The 21,077-nt window shown below is 50.3% G+C and overlaps 1 protein-coding gene across 3 annotated transcripts in view; it reads left to right on the top strand.

Annotated features, from left to right (window-relative positions):
- The window catches only part of OLFM2 (olfactomedin 2), a 73,154-nt gene extending 52,623 nt beyond the window's left edge, over nt 1-20,531 (top strand). For 2 of the 3 annotated variants that reach the window (XM_003123228.5, XM_021083781.2), the window contains exons 2-6: nt 13,520-13,669; nt 16,637-16,783; nt 17,163-17,382; nt 17,717-17,823; nt 19,365-20,531. In XM_003123228.5, the coding sequence (XP_003123276.1) occupies nt 13,520-13,669; nt 16,637-16,783; nt 17,163-17,382; nt 17,717-17,823; nt 19,365-20,042 (1,302 nt within the window). In that variant the 3' untranslated portion in view covers nt 20,043-20,531. Of the gene's footprint in view, nt 1-5,418; nt 5,572-13,519; nt 13,670-16,636; nt 16,784-17,162; nt 17,383-17,716; nt 17,824-19,364 lie in introns of those variants that run through there. The other variant, XM_021083782.2, reaches the window with a different exon arrangement.
- Nucleotides 20,532-21,077: the final 546 nt, after the last annotated feature.

Below are 21,077 nucleotides of genomic sequence, written 5' to 3'. Positions count from 1 at the left end.
TGGGGGGTGGGGGGTGGAGGCAGGCGGGAAAGACAAGGGGCAGTTTTAGTTCCCATTTTACTAATGAAGGAGGTAAAGTGATCTGCTTAGGAAGTCACAAAGAGGAAGTGGACCGCCCAGGACTTGAACATTTGATCATGGTTCAACCTCCTACCGTTCTTTTGAGGATTGGCAAGAAACAATCTGCAAAGCCCTTAGAATGGGGCCTGGCTCTCAAGATATGCTCTGTAAATGTTAATTATTATCGATGATAATAATAATTTTATTTTTACTACCACTGCCATTTTTGTGATGCTAGAGGACCTTCCTTTGCATAGAACTGACAAATCCCACTGTCATAGGACTCTGTGTATGTGCGTGCGTGCATGCGTGCGTGCGTGCGTGTGTGTGTGTGTGTGTGTGTGTGTGTAGGGGATGGTACTAAAGTGCCAGGAAACTATTTGGGGCGGGGGGGGGGCGGAGTTCCTGTTGTGTCTCAGCGGGTTAAGTATCCATGAGGAGGTGAGTCCCATCCCTGGCTTGCTCAGTGGGTTAGGGATCTGATGTTGCAGCAAGCTGCAGTGTAGGTCGAAGATGCAGCTTGGATCCTGTGTTGCTGAACTTCCATATGCCGCAGGTACAGCCATAAAAAGAAAAAGAAAAAAAAGGGAGGGGCCCAACCTGGAACCAGAACACCCCACTTTGCTGGGGCCTGAGCAGGTTTCCCCCACGTGAAGGAGAGGGGAAGTGTCCTAAGCTAAGAACACAGCACGGACCAAGGTCCAGGGGCAGGAAAGGAGATGGAAACAGGTGTTTGAAGACACAAGCGGTGGGGCTGAGGATTCCACTGCACACAAGTGGGCAGGACCTGCCTCCAGGTGGCATTTGGGCTTTATACTGAGGGCAGAGGGAGCCTTGTGAGTTTGATGTGGGGGTGACATGTCAAAAGCTGGCTCTGCCCTCTCTGGAGAGAATGGATCACAGGGTGATCCATTGAGCAAGGCTCAAACCAAGCTTTGGTGGAGAGAGACTTATAAGCACAGCTGCTAAGAGGGAGGACTGAAAGTCTTCTGGGCCTGGGGTCCAAATTCCACCTCAGACATTTACCAGCTCTGTGAGTTTGGGCAACTGACTTTCCTCTCTGTGCTTCCGTTTTTCCATCCATAAAATGGAGCTAATGTTAGTAGGTACCTCACCGGAGGAGGGGCAGCTTTCATATTTGTAAAGGCAGCTTAGAAGAGCATCTTAGTTCCTTCAGGCTGCTATAACAAAAATACCATAGAGGGGGTGGCTTAAATGACAGATATATATTCCTCACAGTTCTGGAGGCTGGGAAGTCTGAGCAAGGCATCAACAGATTCAGTGCCTGCTGAGAATCAGATTCCTGGTTCATAGATGTGTTTTTATACTGTGTTCTCATATAGCACAAGGGTTCAGGGAGCTCTCTGGGCTCTCTCTTGCTCTCTTTCCTTTCTTTTTTGGGCTGCCCCAAGGCATATGGAATTCCCAGACTAAGGATCAGATCCAAGACACAGTTACAACCTCAGCCACAGCTGCGGCAACTCGGGATCCTTAACCCACCGTGCCAGGCCAGGGATTGAACCTGAGTCCCAGCACTGTAGAGATGCCACTGATCCCATTGCACCGCAGTGGAAACTCCCTGGGGACTCTTATAAGGATATTAATTCAACTCTCAAAGGCCCAATCTCCAAATACCCCCACATTGGGTATTACGTTTCAACATACGAATTTTGGGGAGACAGGAACACTCAATCCGTAGCAAAGAGCACTGTATTATAAGTGTTACATAAAATATAAAACCAATTAGAGAGGCTTCCCAGGACTTTTAATCCCATCTCTCTGCTGAGGGTACCCAAGTAGGTATCTCTAGCCAAACCCTCTCTCCTCGGCCCCACAGCTGCCTCCTTGATAGTTCACCTGGATGTGGTCACAAGCATCGTGAACTGAATATGCCTCTTGATTTCCATCCCCCCTCCCCCGTTTTCCTCAACATCCCCCTCCCACTCTCCATGCGCTCCTCCCCCAGCTCAGTAAATGGCACCCCCTTCCGTCCACTCCATTGCTTCGGCCCCAAAAGTCAGAGTCATTTTCAACTCCCCTCCTTCCCTTCTACCCCATATCTGGTCCATCAAATTGTGGGGGCTCTGCCTTTAAAACATAGGAACCTGGGAGTTCCCGTTGTGCCTCAGCTGGCTAAGAACCCAACATAGTATCTAGGAGGATGCGGATCTGATCTCTGGCCTCGATCAATGGGTTAAGGATCCGGCATTGCTGTGAGCTGCAGTGTGGGTTGCAGATGCGGCTTGGATCTGGCGTTGCTATGGCTGTGGCATAGATTGGCAGCTGTAGCTCCGATTCTACTGCTAAACTGGGAACTTCCATATGCAATGGCTGTGGCCCTAAAAAGGAAAAAAAAAAAAAAAAACACCATAAGAACCTACCCCTTTGCTTTCCCCATTACGTCTACTGGGGTGCAAGCCCTCATCGTGGCTCATCTGGAAGACTGTGGGTGTGACAGCACGTTCAAAGGCCATGGCCTGATAAAGAGCTCAGGCGTCACTGAAGATCTGAAAGGAGGCCCATGAGACTCAGCATACTCAAGTTAAGAGTTTGTTTCTTCCCAGAGGGATGTCCTCAAATAGGGTCTTCTCTTATTATTCTTTTCTTTTTTGGCCGCCCCACAGCATATGGAGTTCCTGGGCCAGGGATCAGATCTGAGCCACGCTGCGTCCTATGCCACAGCTGTGGCAGCTCGGGATCCTTTAACCCATTGTGCCCGGCTGAGGATTGAACCTGCAACCCAGCGCTCCCAAGATGCCGCCGGTCCTGTTTCACCACAGCAGGAACTCCAGAATGGGGTGTTCTTGAGTGCTGGGGATGAGGAGGAACTTGGATTTTCTCAGAGCAAGCTGGTCTGATGACCAGAGTGGCCCTTGTGTTGTGGCCTGAATGCAGACCACAACCTGTCCATAAGCCCTACTCGTAGCTCTGTCTGCAGGGATCCATGGGGATTCTGACAGTCTGGGCCACACTCAGAGGGAAGGGACTGCGTTGGTAAATTCTTGCACAAGGCAAACCTTCCTCACACCCCACACCCTGGACCCTGGGAGCGGGGCGGGGGCAGTCAGTCAAACTCAGAGACCTGTGTCTCTTCCCACCTTCCCCAAGGAACTGTCTTATTCGTTATTCATCCACATTGGCACTGTAATGGTGGAGCCTAAGACAGCTGACTATGTCTGGGAGTTCCCGTCATGGCTCAGTGGTTAATGAATCTGACTAGGAACCACGAGGTTGTGGGTTCGATCCCTGGCCTTGCTCAGTGGGTTAAGGATCCGGCGTTGCCATGAGCTGTGGTGTAGGTTGCAGACTCGACTTGGATCCCGTGTTGCTGTGGTTCTGGTGTAGGCTGGTGGCTACAGCTCCGATTAGACCCCTAGCCTGGGAACCTCCATATGCCGAGAGTACGGCCCTAAAAAGACAAAAAGACAAAAAAAAAAAAAAAGTATATCTGGACTGTGGCCCAGGGGAGATTGGGGGAGTCTTCTGCCAAGGCTTGGGTGGCTTCAAGGGGTAAGAGGTTGGAGGTCCCACTGTGGCACAACAGGATCTGCGGCATCTTGGGAGCTCTGGGACACAGGTTCAATCCCCTGCCTGACATAATGGGTTAAGGATTCAGTGTTGCTGCAGCTATGGCCTAGGTAGCAGTTGTGGCTCAGATCTGATCCCTGGCCTGGGAACTCCATATGCTTCGGGGCAGCCAAATAAGAAAGAAAGAAAGAACAAAAAAGAGGTTGTGTGTGCCAGCCTAAATAGCCTCTCAGGGCAAGATGGATTAACTGCGTCGGAAGGGAATGAATGGAGTGGATTTTGAATGAACGCACTTGCAGTCGACCCCCCACCCCTCAGCCCCTCATTGCAGCCACAGCTCTCAGAGGCCAAGCCCCAGATGCTCAGGCTGAGGGAGGCCCCTGTTCCCCAGCTCGGCACGGGTGAGCTGATATCTTCTTTAAGACCTGTCAAGCCTATCACTCAGTGGGGGAATTGGCCCAATACCTTCAGGTTTGACAGGGCCAGCTTGCTATTATCTCAAGCCCTCCAAAGGGACTCAGCCCCCGTCATGGCTGAGATGTAGCAGACAAGCATGTCCTTGATCATTCATCACAGCCTTTCTACTGTCCCCGCAGTCAGAGGGCTGCCTCGGCTGCCTCTGCTCCTGCCTCAGACAATCTGCAGCTTCATCTCAGATGGTCCCTCCCTGGGAGACACGGAAACCAATTCGGTGGCCAAGGGGAAGTACTTAGGGGATCTGTGATGCTAGCTCTCTGTCCCATGAGCCAATCCTCACCTAGTCGCTCAACAAACATTTCATCGTGCTGGCTGGGCTTGGGGGATTCAGCAATGAGCAAAGCAGACAGAAGCCTCCAATCCCCATGCTTTTTCCTGTCTAGGGGCAGAGGCAGGCTTGGAACCAGTACTCACACTTGTATGAGGTCCTAATGGCCATTGTGATCAGGGCTTGAAGGAGGTCGGGGGCGTGCAGCTTGATGGTGTAGACTCTGGAGCCAGATGGCCTGTGTTTGAATCCCAGCTGCACCACTTACAGGCTGTGAAGCTTTGGGCAAGAGACCAGAGCCCTCTCCCTCCCAGTTTTCTTCACCTATTGAAGGCAGATAATGACAGAGCCTACCTCCTAGCATTGAAGTGAGACCTCAAAACATGCAGAGTGCTTAGAATGATGCTTGATACAGAGTTGAGATAGAAGTGTGTGTGTCAGGGGGAAATGCACAGATGCCTTGAGAGGTGGGTGACACAGGGCCAGGACAGTGGAGGCTGCTTTTGGAAGGGACATTTATGCTGGAGCCCTACAAATGGGGAAGAGTTAGCCCAGCCATGAGATGGGGCAAGAGTTTTGTGTGACAAGAGGGTCTGTCTGGCCAGTGCAAAGACCCGAAGGTGGGGAAAAGTATGGCATGTCCCAGGAAGAGCAGGATGACTAGAAGATGGGCTACCAAGAAAGTTATCGGTGAACCTTGCCAATTGCCTGTTATGCTGAAATGGGACTCCCCTCCTCCACCAAATTACATCAAGGAGATACTCTAGGATGAGAAGCTGGCCCAGCTGCTTGGGGATTAGGATGGAGCAAGCATCTCTCTTCTTATTCAGCAAGACTTAACTCTCGGCTATCTGTGATTCCTCCTCTTTCTGCATCCACAGCTCCAAATCCAACAGACTTTCACTAATCTTTCAGGACCTTCTCAATTGAGGACTTGCATAAAGTTAAACCATTTTGACTTTGGGAAGCTCCCGAATTGGCCTCAGGTTATCATGAGGATGATAATAGGAACAGTAGCAAACACTTCTGCAGCATGTGACTATATACTGGTGACTGTTCTAATTGCTCACTCCTGCCCCGTGTAGAAGTTCCTCAGCCAGGGACTGAACCCACACTGGACCCACCTGGACCTGCACTCCAGGTGCCGCTGTGCCGGATCTTTAGACAGTTGCACCACAGAGAACTTCCGCTCCCACGCCGAGAACTGACTCATTCAAGCTTCCCAGCAACCCCTTGCGGTAGGTAGTTATTGTGTCCATTTTACAGATGGGGGCACAGTGGCACAGGGGGATTAAACGACTCACAGCAAGTGAGTGCCTGAGCCAGGACTTGAACCTGAGCAGCCTGACCCTGGGCCCCTGCTTTTAACCTTTTGGCTCTGTTCTGCCATTGGAGCAAGAAGGAGGAACATCCAGAGGACACGAATCTTTTCTATCGTAAGGATGTTGTCTGGAAAGATGCTGGTGACATCACACTGGACTTTTTTTTTGGGAGGACCGTGGGAGAGATCCTTGCCTGTTCTTGGAACTAAAAATAGTTAAGTTTTCTCCTGAGCATCTGGTGTGCTTTTGTTTCAGGACACTGGGAGCCGCACAAATGACCAGCTTTCCCTTTTTGAGTTGGCTGCTAAGGAGCTGGGAGCCAAATTTATGGCCCGACCATATGCTGGTTGTTCAGGTTTTTAAAGGGATGGGTTTTTCTTAGCCTTACTTCTGGCTCTATGTCCCCACTTTTCTCTTTCCTCCCTTTCTCCGGCTTTTTAGGGCCGCATCCATGGCATATGGAAGTTCCCAGGGTAGGAGTTCAATTAGAGCTACATCTGCCGGCCTACACCACAGCCATAGCAACACAAGATCCAAGCTGTATCTGTGACCTTTGGCGCAGCTCACGGCAATGCCAGATCCTTAACCCACTGAGAGGCCAGGGATCGAAGCTGCATCCTCATGGATCTTAGTCGGGTTCGTTAACTGCTGAGCCATGAAGGGAACTCAAAAAAAAAAAAAAAAAAAAAAAAAAACTTTAAAGGAACTGAAAAAAAATCTTCACACGAACAATATGTGTTTATTCGTAGAAAACTTAGAAAAGAAGATACATTTGAAGATGGCAATAAAAATCCCCAATTCTAATGGCTGTAGAGTGTTCCCTTCTATAAATGCATTTTACTTTTTTAATTTTTTTTTAATTTCTTGTCTTTTTTTGCCTTTTTTTGCCTTTTTCTAGGGCCGCTCCCGTGGCATATGGAGGTTCCCAGGCTAGGGGTCTAATCGGAGCTGTAGCTGCCAGCCTACACCAGAGCCACAGCAACGCAGGATCCGAGCCGCATCTGCAACCTACACCACAGTTCACGGCAACGCCAGATCCTTAATCCACTAAGCAAGGCCAGGGGTCGAACCCGAAACCTCATGATTCCTAGTCAGATTCGTTAACCATTGCGCCACAACAGGAACTCCTTTTACTTTTTTTAATCAATCCCCCTATTGGCAGGTGACTGGAGAGGAGAAAATCCCAATTGTCCAATTTTAAACAGCATTTTAATGAGCATTCTTTTAGTAGTTGAGGGCTTGTCCACACAATTTCTCTGGGCTAAATTATTATTTTTGTTTTTATTTTATGGCCCACCTGCAGCTTATGAAGTTCCCAGGCCAGGGATCAAATCTGAGCTGCAGCTGCTACCTGTGCCACAGCTATAGCAATGCTGGATCCTTTAACCCACAGCACAAGGCTGGGGATTGAACCCACACCTCCACAGTGACCCGAACCGCTGCAGTCAGATTCTTAACCCACTGCGCCACAGCAAGAACTCCTCTCTGGGCTAAATTCTTAGACTCAGATTGACTGTGTTAAATACAAATGCAGAAACCTTAAGGCTTTGTTTCCAGATTGGCAGACTGCCCTTCTGAAACATCTAATTCCTGATCTCTCATTTAATTGGAGCTATCGTGTGGTATTTTACATATCCTTGTAACCACTTGGAGTTCTCTCTGGAACAAGGCAGGGAACAAATAAATATAGGAGCCCCAAGCCACTTCTGCTTCCTGATTAAATTATCCAGCCTCAAACACGATAATATCCTTGACTTATTAAAAGGCAGCCGCTTGCTCTATTCCTGTTGGCTAATCCCTGATAGCCATCGCTCAATGGTTGGCTGCCCCCTGGGATCCTGTAGCAATCTCTGGGCCCCCAGAAGAACCAGGAATTGTTTTCTGAACCAAGATGTAGGTGGCGGAGCTGGTGGGGTTGTATATGCTGAGCTGATGATCCCGGACGTGACAGTGAGAAAAACTTTTCTTGCATGTTTCATGCTCAGTCAATCCTGGACCTGTTACGGAGACTGCTGCTTAATTGGGACAGCAGCCTGGGTGAAAGTATCTGAAAAATTCCCAGCCAGGAAAGACAATTTGAGAAAGAGCTACTTGAGTGCCTAGCTTATCTGCTTAGAGCCCATTAGCAAGAATTAAACTTGGAACCTGCAGCTCAGCCCAGAGAATGGCTGGCTTCCCCAGGGCACTGACCATATCAGAAGCGAGTCAGGCTACCAGATTGGATGTGTCTGTACCTGGAGAGGCTCTGGGCTCTTAAACCTGCTGTGACAAATATTTCCCTTCCTTATGGAAGTTCTCTATCCCTAGGACTGTGACCTTGGAGAATTTGTGACTTTGGTTCCAAGCTAAAATCTAGTCTCAGAGAGCTGGCATTAGGACTCTCAAACACTGAGCTTCCCAGGACATTCCAGCAGTTCCTGGGGACATGAGCTTGACTGTGTCTTTGAACTTGAACCCAATGGGTGAACCTCAGGCTCTCTGCCTTGCTGAGATTTGGCAGCCAAACCCCAGGCATTTAATTACGCTGCTGCAGAGAACGCTCTGGCGAGGTGCGTCCAACGCAGACAATTATTTTGGGAAAGCCGTGGAGGCCTTCTCTCCTTGCCACTTAAATCTTGCTTCTCTTTTACAATTCAATATTTCCTATGTTGAGAGAAAATGGCTTATTTGCTTCAGAGGACACGCTACGGAATGTAGGAAGATGTTCATTATGTTGAACCGGGCTGCTTTCTCTGTACAAATGAGAATCTTCGGGGGGTTCTGTCCAAATTGCTTGGGGACCAGAGCCAGGGGAGCACAGATGGAGATGCTTGGACTCACCTTCATGGCTTGTTTTTTGTTTTTGGGGTGTCTGTGTGTGTTGGGGTTTTTTGTTTGTTTGTTTTTGTCATTTTAGGGCTGCACTTGTGGCATATGGAAGTTCCCACGCTAGGGGTTGAATCGAAGCTGCAACTGTCGGCCTATACCACAGCCACGGCAGCATAGGATTTGAGCCATGTCTGTGACAGCTCATGGCAACGCTGGATCCTTAACCCACTGAGCAAAGCTTGGGATTGAACCCGCATCCTCATGGATACTAGTCGGGTTCTTAACCCTCAGAGTCATGATGGGAACTCCAAGGGTTTTTTGTTGTTGTTGTTGTTTTTAAGAGCTGTATTTGTCTTAAGAAAAAAAAAAAAAGAAGAAGGCTAGTTCTGCATTCTTCCAGAACCAAGGGGGCGGGGCTTCCTGGGTCACCTTTCTTGTCTTGGGCCATCCTTCTTGCAGTAGGCCCAGCTTCCTCAGAAGCAAAACTGGAAGAGAGGAGTGGAGTACTGGTATTCAGCTGGGAGGTGATCCCAGGAGGAACCTGCGGGGGAAGGGAGGCGGGAAGCAAAGGAAACCCTGGCAAGGCAAGCTGATGGTGCCACGGTGGCACCTGGAGCCCAGGTCTCAATGGGACCCCTTGGGAAATTGCAGGCAGCATGCACCCAAGTTCTCCCGCCAGACAGGCGAGAGGGCTGGTATTTACCACTACCTCCTCTGTGGCTGGCATTAACTGGTATGGAGACTGCCGGGTGGGAGGTACTTCTGCCCACCCAATGCAGAGGCAGAGTGGGCTCTGACCACCAGGGAAAGCCTTTGTCGTGGGGGATTCTGGGCGCGCTGCGGTAAGGCTGGAGGGGCACAAGTGTTGGTTCCTCCTCCGTCATTCCTGTGCGCAATGAAGGCTGGGAAGATGAGAGACTTCCTTCCTCCATGTGGGAGAGGTGGGCTGATAAAGAGGGGGTTCCCTCAACCTCAGAAGTGTGTACAAAAGGCGCCGAGAATGACTAATTACAGTAGTTTCCGATGGCGTTTGTGAATGGTTGCTTTTTCTTATAAATTAGTGGAGGAGACAAGCTCTTCTGTACAGTGATATCCCTTGCTCATATCCCAATAAGCTTAAAAAAAAAAAAAAAAAAAGACTTTATCGTGGAAGAGAAAAAGGTGAGCTAATAGCTGGGGTTTCCGGGATCGCTCGTAACTCACAGCCTGGCTTATCTGCTCCAGCTCAGGAGAACAGCATCTGCTATAAGTAACCGCTGTGCAAATGATCAATGATTGTGGGGCTTTGTCTCTCTGTAAAACCCGTGGGGTTTTATCAGAATTTCTGCCCTGTCGGCGGGAATGCCTTCGGGATAGGACCAGGTTCTTCCACTTCCCATCTCTTCAGTCACCACCCACCAGGACTTGCCTGGATGGGTGTTGTTACAGTCACTTCGGCCCTATCTCCCACCCTCGCCTCCGCTCCCTACGGCCTGTTCCCCTCATAGCCACCAGAGGGCGCCAGTGAGCACCTGAGTCGGTCCGGCCCATCCTCTTGAACAAGTTCAGAACCCTTCACCTTACTCAGCGCATTCCGGAGGCACACAAGCCCTGTTCTCATCTCCCCCCACCCCCATCCCCCTTGTTCACTCCTAGCCACACTAGCCTCCTCCATGTTCCTCAAATGCACCAGGCATGGTCCTGCCTCAGGGCCTTTGTACCTGCTGTTCTGCCTGGAACACCTTTCCCCCGATATCTTCATGGTTCTTCCTTCACTCTACTCAGATGCGACCTTCTCATGAATGCCTTCCCAGCCCCCTTAAAATTGCAACCGCCAGGAATTCCCTTTGTGGCGCAGCAGAAATGAATCTGACTAGGATCCCTGAGGACTCGAGTTTGATCACTGGCCCCACTCATTGGTTAAGGATCTGGTGTTGCCTAGGAGCTGTGGTGTAGGTCGAAGATGCGGCTTGGATCTGGTGTTGCTTTGGCTGTGGTGGAGGGTGGCAGCTGCAGCTCGGATTTGATCCCTAGCCTAGGAGCTTCCATAGTCACAGTAGCAGCTCTTAAAAAAAAAAACAAAAAAAAAACCTAGTAAATCTCCATCATTTCTTCCTTGCATTACTTCTTTCTGTGGTACTCATCACCCTTTATTTTTTATTTTTTTTATTTTTATTTTTTTTTTGTCTTTTTGTTTTTTGTTGTTGTTGCTATTTCTTGGGCCGCTCCCGCGGCATATGGAGGTTCCCAGGCTAGGGGTTGAATCGGAGCTGTAGCCACCGGCCTACGCCAGAGCCACAGCAACGCAGGATCCGAGCAGCGTCTGCGACCTACACCACAGCTCACGGCAACGCCGGATCGTTAACCCACTGAGCAAGGGCAGGGACTGAACCCGCAACCTCATGGTTCCTAGTCGGATTCGTTAACCACTGCGCCACGACGGGAACTCCCTCATCACCCTTTAAATACCTGATGTTAACTTAGTTTACTTCTGTCGCTGCCCACTTTAATGTGACTCCTAGAGGAGCCTTTGTGTTTGTTTGTGTTTTGTCCACTGCTGTTTTCAATATCCAGGATGGAGCCTGACACACAATAGGAGCTTAATGAATATTTGTTGAACCAATGAGACCACCCTGTTCTGATCAAAAACCAAAAGACTGGGACTTGTGATTAACTATGGTACATTCCTGGGAAGCTCAAGGGGGCTTGTTCTAGCATGTCCCATCCAGGGGGGATTCAACGCTTTTTGAACAGTGCTTCTCCAATCCCTCCAGATATTGCTCCGAGTTTGTGTGTCAAAAGTGTCCCTTCCTCTCTCCCCTTCTGGCCCATTCATCCTTCAAGTTCAGCTTAAATGTCCCTTCCCTGGGGCACCTCTTCTGAGACCCTCATCCTGGAGAAGAGCCCTGTTACTCTCTGCACTTTGTAGCTGTCACTGCAGCTTATAGTTCAAGACACATCACTGGGATTCCATGCTTGATGTCTGTCTCCTCTACATCCATACGTAGCCATCAAATGCTTTCTTCACCTCTCTCTTCCTAGTCCCTATCCCAGACCCATGCCTGGAATAGAACTGGCACTCACTAGATGTTTTCTAACAAGTTTGAGAAATTATGGCTCTCTTGAGTTCCCTGATGTTCATTAGCATTTAAAAGGCTCTGATAAGTCCTGCATCGAAGAAATCCATTTCACCCAGCAATGCACAAAACTTATTTGACCTCAGAGCACCCTTTTCTTTCCTAGCATTCCTGGTAAGACTGCCTGTGTTGAAAGGAGCATAGCTTGGGAAACACAGCCATAATTGATCCCTGAATTATCTGAGCAACATAAATTAACTTGAAGTTCAGTTTAGGAGGAGTCTAAACTTGATGCCTTGTAGTCAAGGGCTGAAGGTCTCTGTGAGGATTCTGTCACCCTTTGGCCATTACCTTGCCTGGGCTTCTCAGGAGCAGGGCTTGGGGGAAGGGAGAATAACAACAGTGGAGTCAAGCTTAGTGGCTCCCAAAGTATATCCAGACCCCATGTGTCACTGTAGGCAGGGGAAGCAGAGTGGGGGTGCTGTCCAGGTTTGAGGGTATGAGTGGGTCTATGTTCTTTTGTTTTTCTTTTTTTGTTTCTCTTTCTCTCTCTTTAGTTTTGGGCTGTACCCGTGGCATATGGAAGTTCCCAGTCTAGGAGTGGAATCAGAGCTGCAGCTGCCTACTACAGCCACACCCACAGCCACTCGGGATCCCAGCTGCATCTGCAACCTACACCACAGCTCACAGCAATGCTGGATCCTTAACCCACTAATCGAGGCCAGGGATCGAACCTGTGTCCTCATGGATACTAGTCGGGTTCATTAACCACTGAGCCATGAAGGGAACTCCCCCTTTTCTTTTTATAAATTTATTTTATTGAAATGTAGTTGATTTACAATGTTGTGTGGTTTCTGGTGTACCGCAAAATGATTCAGATATATGTATATGTAATATATAAATATATATAATAATATATATTCTTTTCCATTATGGTTTATTACAGGATATTGAGCATAGTTCCTTTTGCTATAGAGTAGGACCTTAATTGTTTATCCATTCTATATATACTAGTTTGTATCTGCTAATCCTAAACTCCCAATCCATCCTTCCTCCATCACCCCCCCTTGGGAACCTCAAGTCTGTTCTCTGGTCTGTGAGTCTGTTTCTGTTTCGTAGATAAGTTCGTTTGTGTCATGTTTATATTCCACATATAAATGATATCATATGCTATTTGTCTTTGTCTGACTTACTTTACTTACTGTGATAATCTCTAAGTCCATCCATGGTGCTGCAGGTGGCATTATTTCATTCTTTTATATGGCTGAATAGTATTCCATTGTATGCCACATCTTTTTTTTTTTCTTTTTTTCCTTTTCTTTTTATGGGTGTACACCTGTGGCATATGAAAGTACTCCGGCTAGGAGCTGAATTGGAGCTGCATGCTGCTGGCCTACGCCATAGCCACAGCAATGCCAGATCCAAGCCAAATCTGTGACCTATGCTATAGCTTGTAGCAACACCAGATCCTTAACCCACTGAGGAAGGCCAGGGATCAAACCCAAATCCTCATGGAGACAACATTGAGTCCTTAACCTGCTGAGCCATAGTGGGAACTCCACCACATCTTCTTTGTCCATTCATCTGTTGAACATTTAGGTTGTTTCCATGTCTTGGCTATATTACAAATAGTGCTGCAGTCAACATCGAGGTGCATGCATTGAGTGGGTCTATGTTCTAATGGGGGTTATGGAGGTAGTGTTGTGTGCGTGTGCAATGCGTGTGAGAGAATGAATTCTCCTCTTGTGGAAGTGCTCACACCCCACAGTCCCTTGCTGTGTTCCTTCACCCTGCATAACTCAGTCTTGTCATTTGTGAAATGGAGCTCCCTGAGGAGGGATTGAGATCACATGTATCTGGCAGTCAACAATGATGTGGCACATTCCAAGGGTCCAACAAAGGGCATCTATCATTTCCCGGGAGCCCCCTTTTCTCCACCAGGGGTGTCAGGATGATTCCCTCATTGGGTTCCCACTCTCTGACCCCCACCCTCCCCGCAGACCCTCTTCCAGAGCCCAGAGGAAGGCTGGCAGCTGTACACCTCGGCCCAGGCTCCTGATGGAAAATGCATCTGCACAGCTGTGATCCCTGCACAGAGCACTTGCTCTCGAGATGGCCGGAGCCGGGAGCTGCGGCAGCTGATGGAGAAGGTGAGGAACTTCCGGTTCCCCCATGAAAATCTCCCCAATCCCCCGCCCCCTGCCCCTATCCAGGTCAGCCGGGGCCATATCTGGCCATTCAGATTATTCAGAGCTGGAGAACAACATGGCTCCCCTCCGGGAAGATATTTTAGTCAGCATCTGTTCATTGCTTCTTTGGAGGAGAAGCAGAGTGCTGTTTGGGGACAGCGAAGGAGAAGCCCAGTGGCCACATCTGAGCTTCTGTATGTGAGCTCTGGCCCCACCATGCACTCAGCCAGACTCACCTGCTAAGAAAGAGCTCACCTTCTACCTCAAGAGACTTACATAAAGATTCCTTCCCCCTCTGACTGAGGTTATTTCCCTCTTCAATACATTCCCAAGGAGGGAGTTCCTGTTGTGGCACAGCAGAAACCAATCCAGCTGGTATCCATGAGGATGCAGGTTCTATTCCTGGCCTCACTCAGTGGGTTAAGGATTCGGCATTGCTGTGAGCTGTGGTGTAGGTTGGCAACTTCCATATGCCTCGAGTGCGGCCATTAAAAAAAAAGGCATTCCCAAGGATATTTTGGTGCCCTTTATAGACTTTGATCCCTTGCCATTACCCAGATGAACTGCCCCTTAGTCAGCTCTAATGTCAGTGTTTAAAGGGACCAGCAACCTCCCACCATCATCCAGCTTCCTGTGGAGGAGGAAGCTGAGGCTCAGCAGAGAACAGAAGAGACCCTTGTTGGCACCAGAGTCTCCCACCCATTAACTGCCCTACCCACCACACCAGAATGGCTTTCCCCAACACTTTGGAATACCCGAGTGGTGTCCCCTGATCATTGATAATGGCTATAAAAGTATTTGGTGGCATCTAGGATGGGTATCAGGCTCTTGGCTTTCTGAGAACCTCCAAGTGTCACGTGAACAAAGGCTCAGAAAAGTCTTTTTATTTCAACAAGCATCCGGTGTTTTTCTGAGTTCACCTTGACAGAGGGGGTAGGATGGGGGGAGCTCATCTTAGCCAGGTGGAGGTGGGAGCTAGAGGGCTCTAGGTCTGGATTAGGACAGGTCAGGGCTGGAGTTCCCATCACAGCACAGCAGAAATAAATCTGACTAGGAACCATTAGGTTGCGGGTTTGATCCCTGGCCTTACTCAGTGGGTTAGGGAGCCGGAGTTGCCGTGAGCTGTGGTGTTGCTGTGGCTATGGCGTAGGCCGGTGACTATAGCTCTGATTAGACCCATAGCCTGGGAACCTCCATAGGCTGTGAGTGCAGCTCTGAAAAGACCAAAAAAGAAAAAAGAAAAAAGAAGGACAGGTCAGGGCAAGGGAAGTTCAGTTCCCTCATTTAGCCTGAAAGTATTGATTGAGCATCTAATGTGTATTAAACATTCAGCTCTGGACAAGCCAGACTGCCTCTGAGTATCCCGCCTGGAGAAGGCAGATGAATAAGCACATTCCAGGTAGTATTTCTAGCTGGAAAGAAAATAACCATGTAAGGGGGAGAGGGGGAGTGGCTACTTGAAGGTGAGTGGACAGGAAAGGCTACTCTGAGGAGGTGACACTGGAGTTAAGAGGTGAAGGATGAGGAGCCAGCCATGGGAAGGCAAGAGGAACGATGCTCCTGGTGGAAAGATCAGCACATGCATTTCAGCAGCACGGACGCAACTAGAGATTCTTATACTTAGTGAAGTAAGTCAGCGAGAAAGACAAATACCATATAATATCACTTACATGTGGGGTCTAAAATATGGCAGAGATGAAGCTATGTACAGAACAGAAACAGACTCATGGACATGGAGAACAGATTTGTGGTTCCCAAAGGGCAGGGGGGAGGGAGTGGGATGGACTGGGAGTTTGGGGTTGGTAGATGCAAACCATTACGTTTAGAATGGATAAGCAATGTGGACTTATTGTATAGCACAGGGAGTATGCAATATCTTGGAATAGAAGATAATATGAGAAAAAGAATGTACATATATGAGAGTTCTCGTTGTTGTGCAGCAGAAACAAATCCGACTAGAAACCATGAGGTTGTGGGTTTGATCCCTGGCCTCACTCAGCGGGTTAAGGATCTGGCATTGCCCTGAGCTGTGGTGTAGGTTGCAGATGTAGCTTGGATCTGGTGTTGCTATGGCTGTGGTGTAGGCTGGCAGATGTAGCTCCTATTCGACCCCTAGCCTGGGAACCTCCATATGCCACGGGTATGGCCCCAAAAAACCAAAAAAAAAAAAAAAAAGTGCATATATGTATGACTGGGTCATTTTGCTGTACAGCAGAAATTGACAGAACATTGTAAATCCACTGTAATTTTAAAAAGAAAAAGGAGTCCCTGTTGTGGCTCAGCGGGTTAAGAGTATCCATGAGGATGTGGTCTGATCCCTGGGCTTGCTCAGTGGTTAAGGATTCAGTGTTGTGGTGAGCTGCAGTGAAGTTTGCAGATGTGGCTCGGATCTGGTGTTGCTGTGGCTGTGGTGTAGGCCAGCAGCTGTCGCTCTGATTTGACCCTTAGCCTGGGAAACTGCAGTGCCACAGGTGTGGCCCTAAAAAGATGAAAAGAAAAAGAAAAAAGGAAAAAAGCAAAGGCCCTCAGGAGGGAAGGAGCTTTGAGTCTGTGAGAATGTAGTTGGGCTGGTGGTTGGGGTGGATGAACATGGAGAAAGGCAGGTGAGGGGGCAGGACCAGCCCTCTGGGTCTGCAGGGCAAGGCAAGCCAGTCTTCCTTCTGAAAAGCTGCCCCCTGGCTGCTCTGTGTAGACTGGACTGCTGGGGGCCAGGTGTTGGGGGGCAGTGGTGGCGGGCAGGCAGGGAGGTGAGAGTTGGGAGGTGGTGGCAGCCAGACCCTTACGTAGCCTATGGACCGAATGTGCATGCGCCATGGGGAGGGTGCAGGTTGGTTGAGTGTTTGGCCTCTGGCCCCCGCCAGTCCTTATCTGTGGCCTCTCGGGGGCTGGGACAGGAGTCTGGCTCTCCCTAACCCTCCCAGTTCCTAGGTTCAGAACGTGTCCCAGTCCATGGAGGTCCTTGAGTTGCGGACCTACCGTGACCTCCAGTACGTACGCAGCATGGAGACCCTCATGCGGAGCCTGGATGCGCGGCTCCGGGCAGCCGATGGGTCCCTCTCGGCCAAGAGCTTCCAGGTGGGTCCTTCTGTGTTCAGGTCAGAGGTCAAGGGAAGAATTGAGATGGGTGCCTATTAGTTCCAAGAGTGGGGGCACATCTGGGAAGGACCAAGGGTTGGCTGGGATCTAGGGTCCAGGGCGGGCCAAAATGTCAAGGGCCAGGTGTGTATCAAAGGTAAGGGGTGATCGTGTTCCCTGGTGGGTCAGCGGGTTAAGGATCTGGTATCATCACTGCTCTGGCTTGGGTCACTGCTGTGGTGCGGGTTTGATCCCTGGCCTGGGAACTTCCTCATGCCATGCACGTGGCCAAAAATAATAATAATAATAATAATGGTGAAGTTGTGGATGGATGATTGGGGTCAGGAATCAGGATCAGCGATTCCGTCTTGGCGGGCAGGAGCTGAAGGACAGGATGACCGAGCTGTTGCCGCTGAGCTCAGTCCTGGAGCAGTACAAGGCCGACACGCGGACCATCGTCCGCCTGCGGGAGGAGGTGAGGAATCTCTCTGGCAGCCTAGCAGCCATCCAGGAGGAGATGGGCGCCTACGGGTACGAGGACCTGCAGCAGCGGGTGATGGCCCTGGAGGCTCGGCTCCATGCCTGCGCCCAGAAGCTGGGTATGCCCTGATGCTCGACCGTGACCCTGAGCTCCACGCCCAACCCCAATACCCTCTATGTACCTGGGGCATGATTTTGACCTCTAACTAATAAACTTTGATCCTCGACCTCCCTGCCCAAGGTCAAAAGTAGACCCAGAAGCTGGAAATGGCCCTGACCCTACCCTTCCAGTCCCTCACCCCCCCAACCTAACTCTTCCTCAGGACCAGGTTTCTGGATCCTCCCTCATCCCTGGTCCCAGCTCTTCAGTTTGATCACAACACCTCATCCTTGTCCTGTTTCCCTTGGGCTCTTTTGTCCTCCACCCTCATCCCCCCTGTTCCTGCCTCCCAGGTTGCGGGAAGCTGACTGGGGTCAGTAACCCCATCACCATTCGGGCCATGGGGTCCCGCTTCGGCTCCTGGATGACGGACACGATGGCCCCCAGTTCGGATACCCGGGTGAGTGACTGTGCCCACCCCAGGGGACAGAATCTGGGGGAGACATAACCCATGGCTGCCCAGAGGTGCTCAGGGATTCCACATCAATGCTTATCTTGTAGCCTAAAAGGTCCTAGGACCTCCGGGACCCTTGGACCTCCCCCTGACTGTCTAGTGACCATCAAGTGACAAGAACTTTATAGCCCTGTGAATCCCCAAGTCAGTTGACCACTAATGGTTGCGTAGAGATTAATGATTACCAGTACCACTGACCATCTCCCCATGACCACTGACCTTGAAGCAACCACTGGTGACCAGTGACTTCCCAAGGACTAGGACCTACCAGCACCACTTGGTGACCTTTGAACTGGTGGCCCCCATGGTCACAATCGCCTATCACCTCTGACCCACAGAATCCATCCTTTAACAGCCCAGTGACTATCTTAGTGACTGATATTGATCATTGGGAAGCCACTGAGCGTCACAGATTAGAGGCAGTAAAGAGCCACTGCCCCTCCATGGTCACTGGCTTCCCAGGCACGATGGTGGTTCAGCCAAGGGGTTAAGAGCTTGGGTTTAGGATCAGACTCGGGTTCATATCTCACTTCTACCAATTCTTAGCTGGGGAACCTTGAACAGGTTCCTTAATGTCTCTGAGCCTCAATTTCCTCACCTTCAAAATGGTTCTGAATGTGGCTTAGCCCAATAACCAGCACTAGTCCAGGTGCTCGCAACTGCTAATTAACATGGTGAGGTGTTGCTGTGTGGCTCAGCAGATTAAGGACCTGGCATTGTCACTGCTGTGGCTCTAGTTAATAGCTGTGGCTTGGGTTTGATCCTTGGCCCGGGATCTTCTGCATGCCGTGGGTATGGCCCAAAAAGAAATAAAGGGGAGAGTTCCCACTGTGGTGCCATGGGATCAGCAGTGTCTTGGGAGTGCTGGGATGCAGGTTCAATCCCTGGCCTGGCACACTGGGCTAAGGATCTGGTATTGCTGCAGCTGCAGCATAGGTTGCAACTTCGGCCCAGATCTGATCCCTGGCTCGGGAACTCCACGTATCTCAGGGTGGAAAAAAAACAAAAAAATCAAAAAACATGGTGAGAGTGAATGATGTTGACAGAGGATGATAGTGACGTGCCGGTCACCTCATGGTTACAGAGATTACCCATGGGCAATGGATCCAAATGACCTCTTATCACCCAAGGGCAGTCCATTGACCACTAGCCATCCCACATCCACTGACCAGTGAATTCCTGGGTCGAGTGAGTCACCAGGGACTGCAATTTCCCCTGATCCTTGAGGGTCAATCCCTGTCCTCTGGGTCTGTTTTGAGACCAATGGTGCTCCATGACTAAATGACCCCAGTCATGGGGACTCTGCCTAGTCATGGTCCCTGGACGTCCCATGACTGAGTAATATCCACCTAGTGACTGTCAATCCCCAGTGACTACGTGATTCCTGAGTGGCTGCTGGGACCTTTGGGTCTTTGGCAGCGGTCCCCCAGTGATCAGTGGATTCCTGAGTGGCTGCTGTCCCCCAGTGACCAGTGGCTCTCCTGTAGGTCTGGTACATGGATGGCTATTACAAGGGCCGGCGGGTCCTGGAGTTCCGCACCCTGGGAGACTTCATCAAAGGCCAGAACTTTATCCAGCACCTGCTGCCCCAGCCGTGGGCGGGCACGGGCCACGTGGTGTACAATGGTTCCCTGTTCTACAACAAGTACCAGAGCAACGTGGTGGTCAAGTACCACTTCCGCTCACGTTCCGTGCTGGTGCAGAGGAGCCTCCCGGGGGCCGGCTACAACAACACCTTCCCTTACTCCTGGGGCGGCTTCTCGGACATGGACTTCATGGTGGACGAGAGCGGGCTCTGGGCCGTGTACACCACCAACCAGAACGCGGGCAACATCGTGGTCAGCCGGCTGGACCCTCACACCCTGGAGGTCGTGCGGTCCTGGGACACCGGCTACCCCAAGCGCAGCGCCGGCGAGGCCTTCATGATCTGCGGCGTGCTCTACGTCACCAACTCCCACCTGGCCGGGGCCAAGGTCTACTTCGCCTACTTCACCAACACGTCCAGCTACGAGTACACGGACGTGCCCTTCCACAACCAGTACTCCCACATCTCCATGCTGGATTACAACCCCCGGGAGCGGGCCCTCTACACCTGGAACAACGGCCACCAGGTGCTCTACAATGTCACGCTCTTCCACGTCATCAGCACCGCTGGGGACCCCTAAGCGCTGCCACGCGAGGGCGAGGGCTGCGGGGTGGGATGCCTGTGTCCCTCCAAGTTCATCTCTCTGTCTCTGCCGTGCCCTCTTGCTCTCTCCCCGTCTCCCCTCCTGTGCTGTTTTTTCTCTCCCCGAGTGCCCAGCTGTCAATCTCTGCCTGTTTTTCTATCGGTGCGGTTTCTCAATGTTGTCTCTTCTCCTTTCCGGATCTGATTTTGATACTTGGCTCTGTCTTTCTGCCTTTTTATTGATGTCCCTCTGTCTCTTGCTTTCTATCGATCTGACTCTTCAGCTCTTTCCCTATCTCTGCCTGTCTGTCTCTCTTCCATCCCCCTACCCTCTCTGCCTCCCACCCAGTCCCCGCCCCTCCTCCTCCTCATTCCACGTCCCCTCCTCTGGACCCAAGGAGTTGAGTGCATGGATCTGTTTCTTTCTTTTTTAATTTACACATTTTCTTTCCGGGTTGCTGGAATAAACGGGACCTTTGACATTTGATGCTTTCAGTTTGCTCTGTGTGTCCAGAAGGGGCTGAGGAGGCAAAGTAGAGGGTGAGTCTGAGCCTGGAGGCCCATCCCTGCTGGGTCCCCTTGTCCAGACAAGAACTTTGGCGGGGGGAGGGAACTGGGGTGAGGGACAGGGTAAGGGACAGTAAAGCCCAGCTTGGGGAGTGGGCAGGGACCCTGGCAGGGCCAGCTGTTTGGGAAGATGAGAGAGGAAACTCAACCCAGTTGTTTCAGTTGATCCAAACAACCGAGAATTCTATCATAAGGATGAACTCTGGTCTCAAATGAATATTCTTTGTCATTATTTTTTTTGTTTTTGTTTTTTAACTCATTGATCACACTGGTGCCTCACTGAGCTATCTGGCAACTCTTTAATTTTTTTTTTTTTTTTTTTTTTTTTTTTAACAATTTGGCTGCTTTTAAGAATATGGGCATGAGGACAGAGTTCCCCCTGTGGTGCAATGGGATCGGCAGTGTCTTGGGAGCACTGGGATGTAGGCTCGATCTCTGGCCCAGCACAGTGGATTAAGGATCTGGT

Source organism: Sus scrofa, chromosome 2, assembly GCF_054392235.1.
Source record: "Sus scrofa isolate SSC_HxYL_T2T_F1_AM1 chromosome 2, Sscrofa_HxYL_maternal_Yorkshire_Landrace_v2.0, whole genome shotgun sequence".
Classification (NCBI taxonomy): Eukaryota; Metazoa; Chordata; class Mammalia; order Artiodactyla; family Suidae; genus Sus; species Sus scrofa.
The sequence above is the reverse complement of the archived record's forward strand: the minus strand, read 5'-3'. Positions and strand labels throughout refer to the sequence as shown.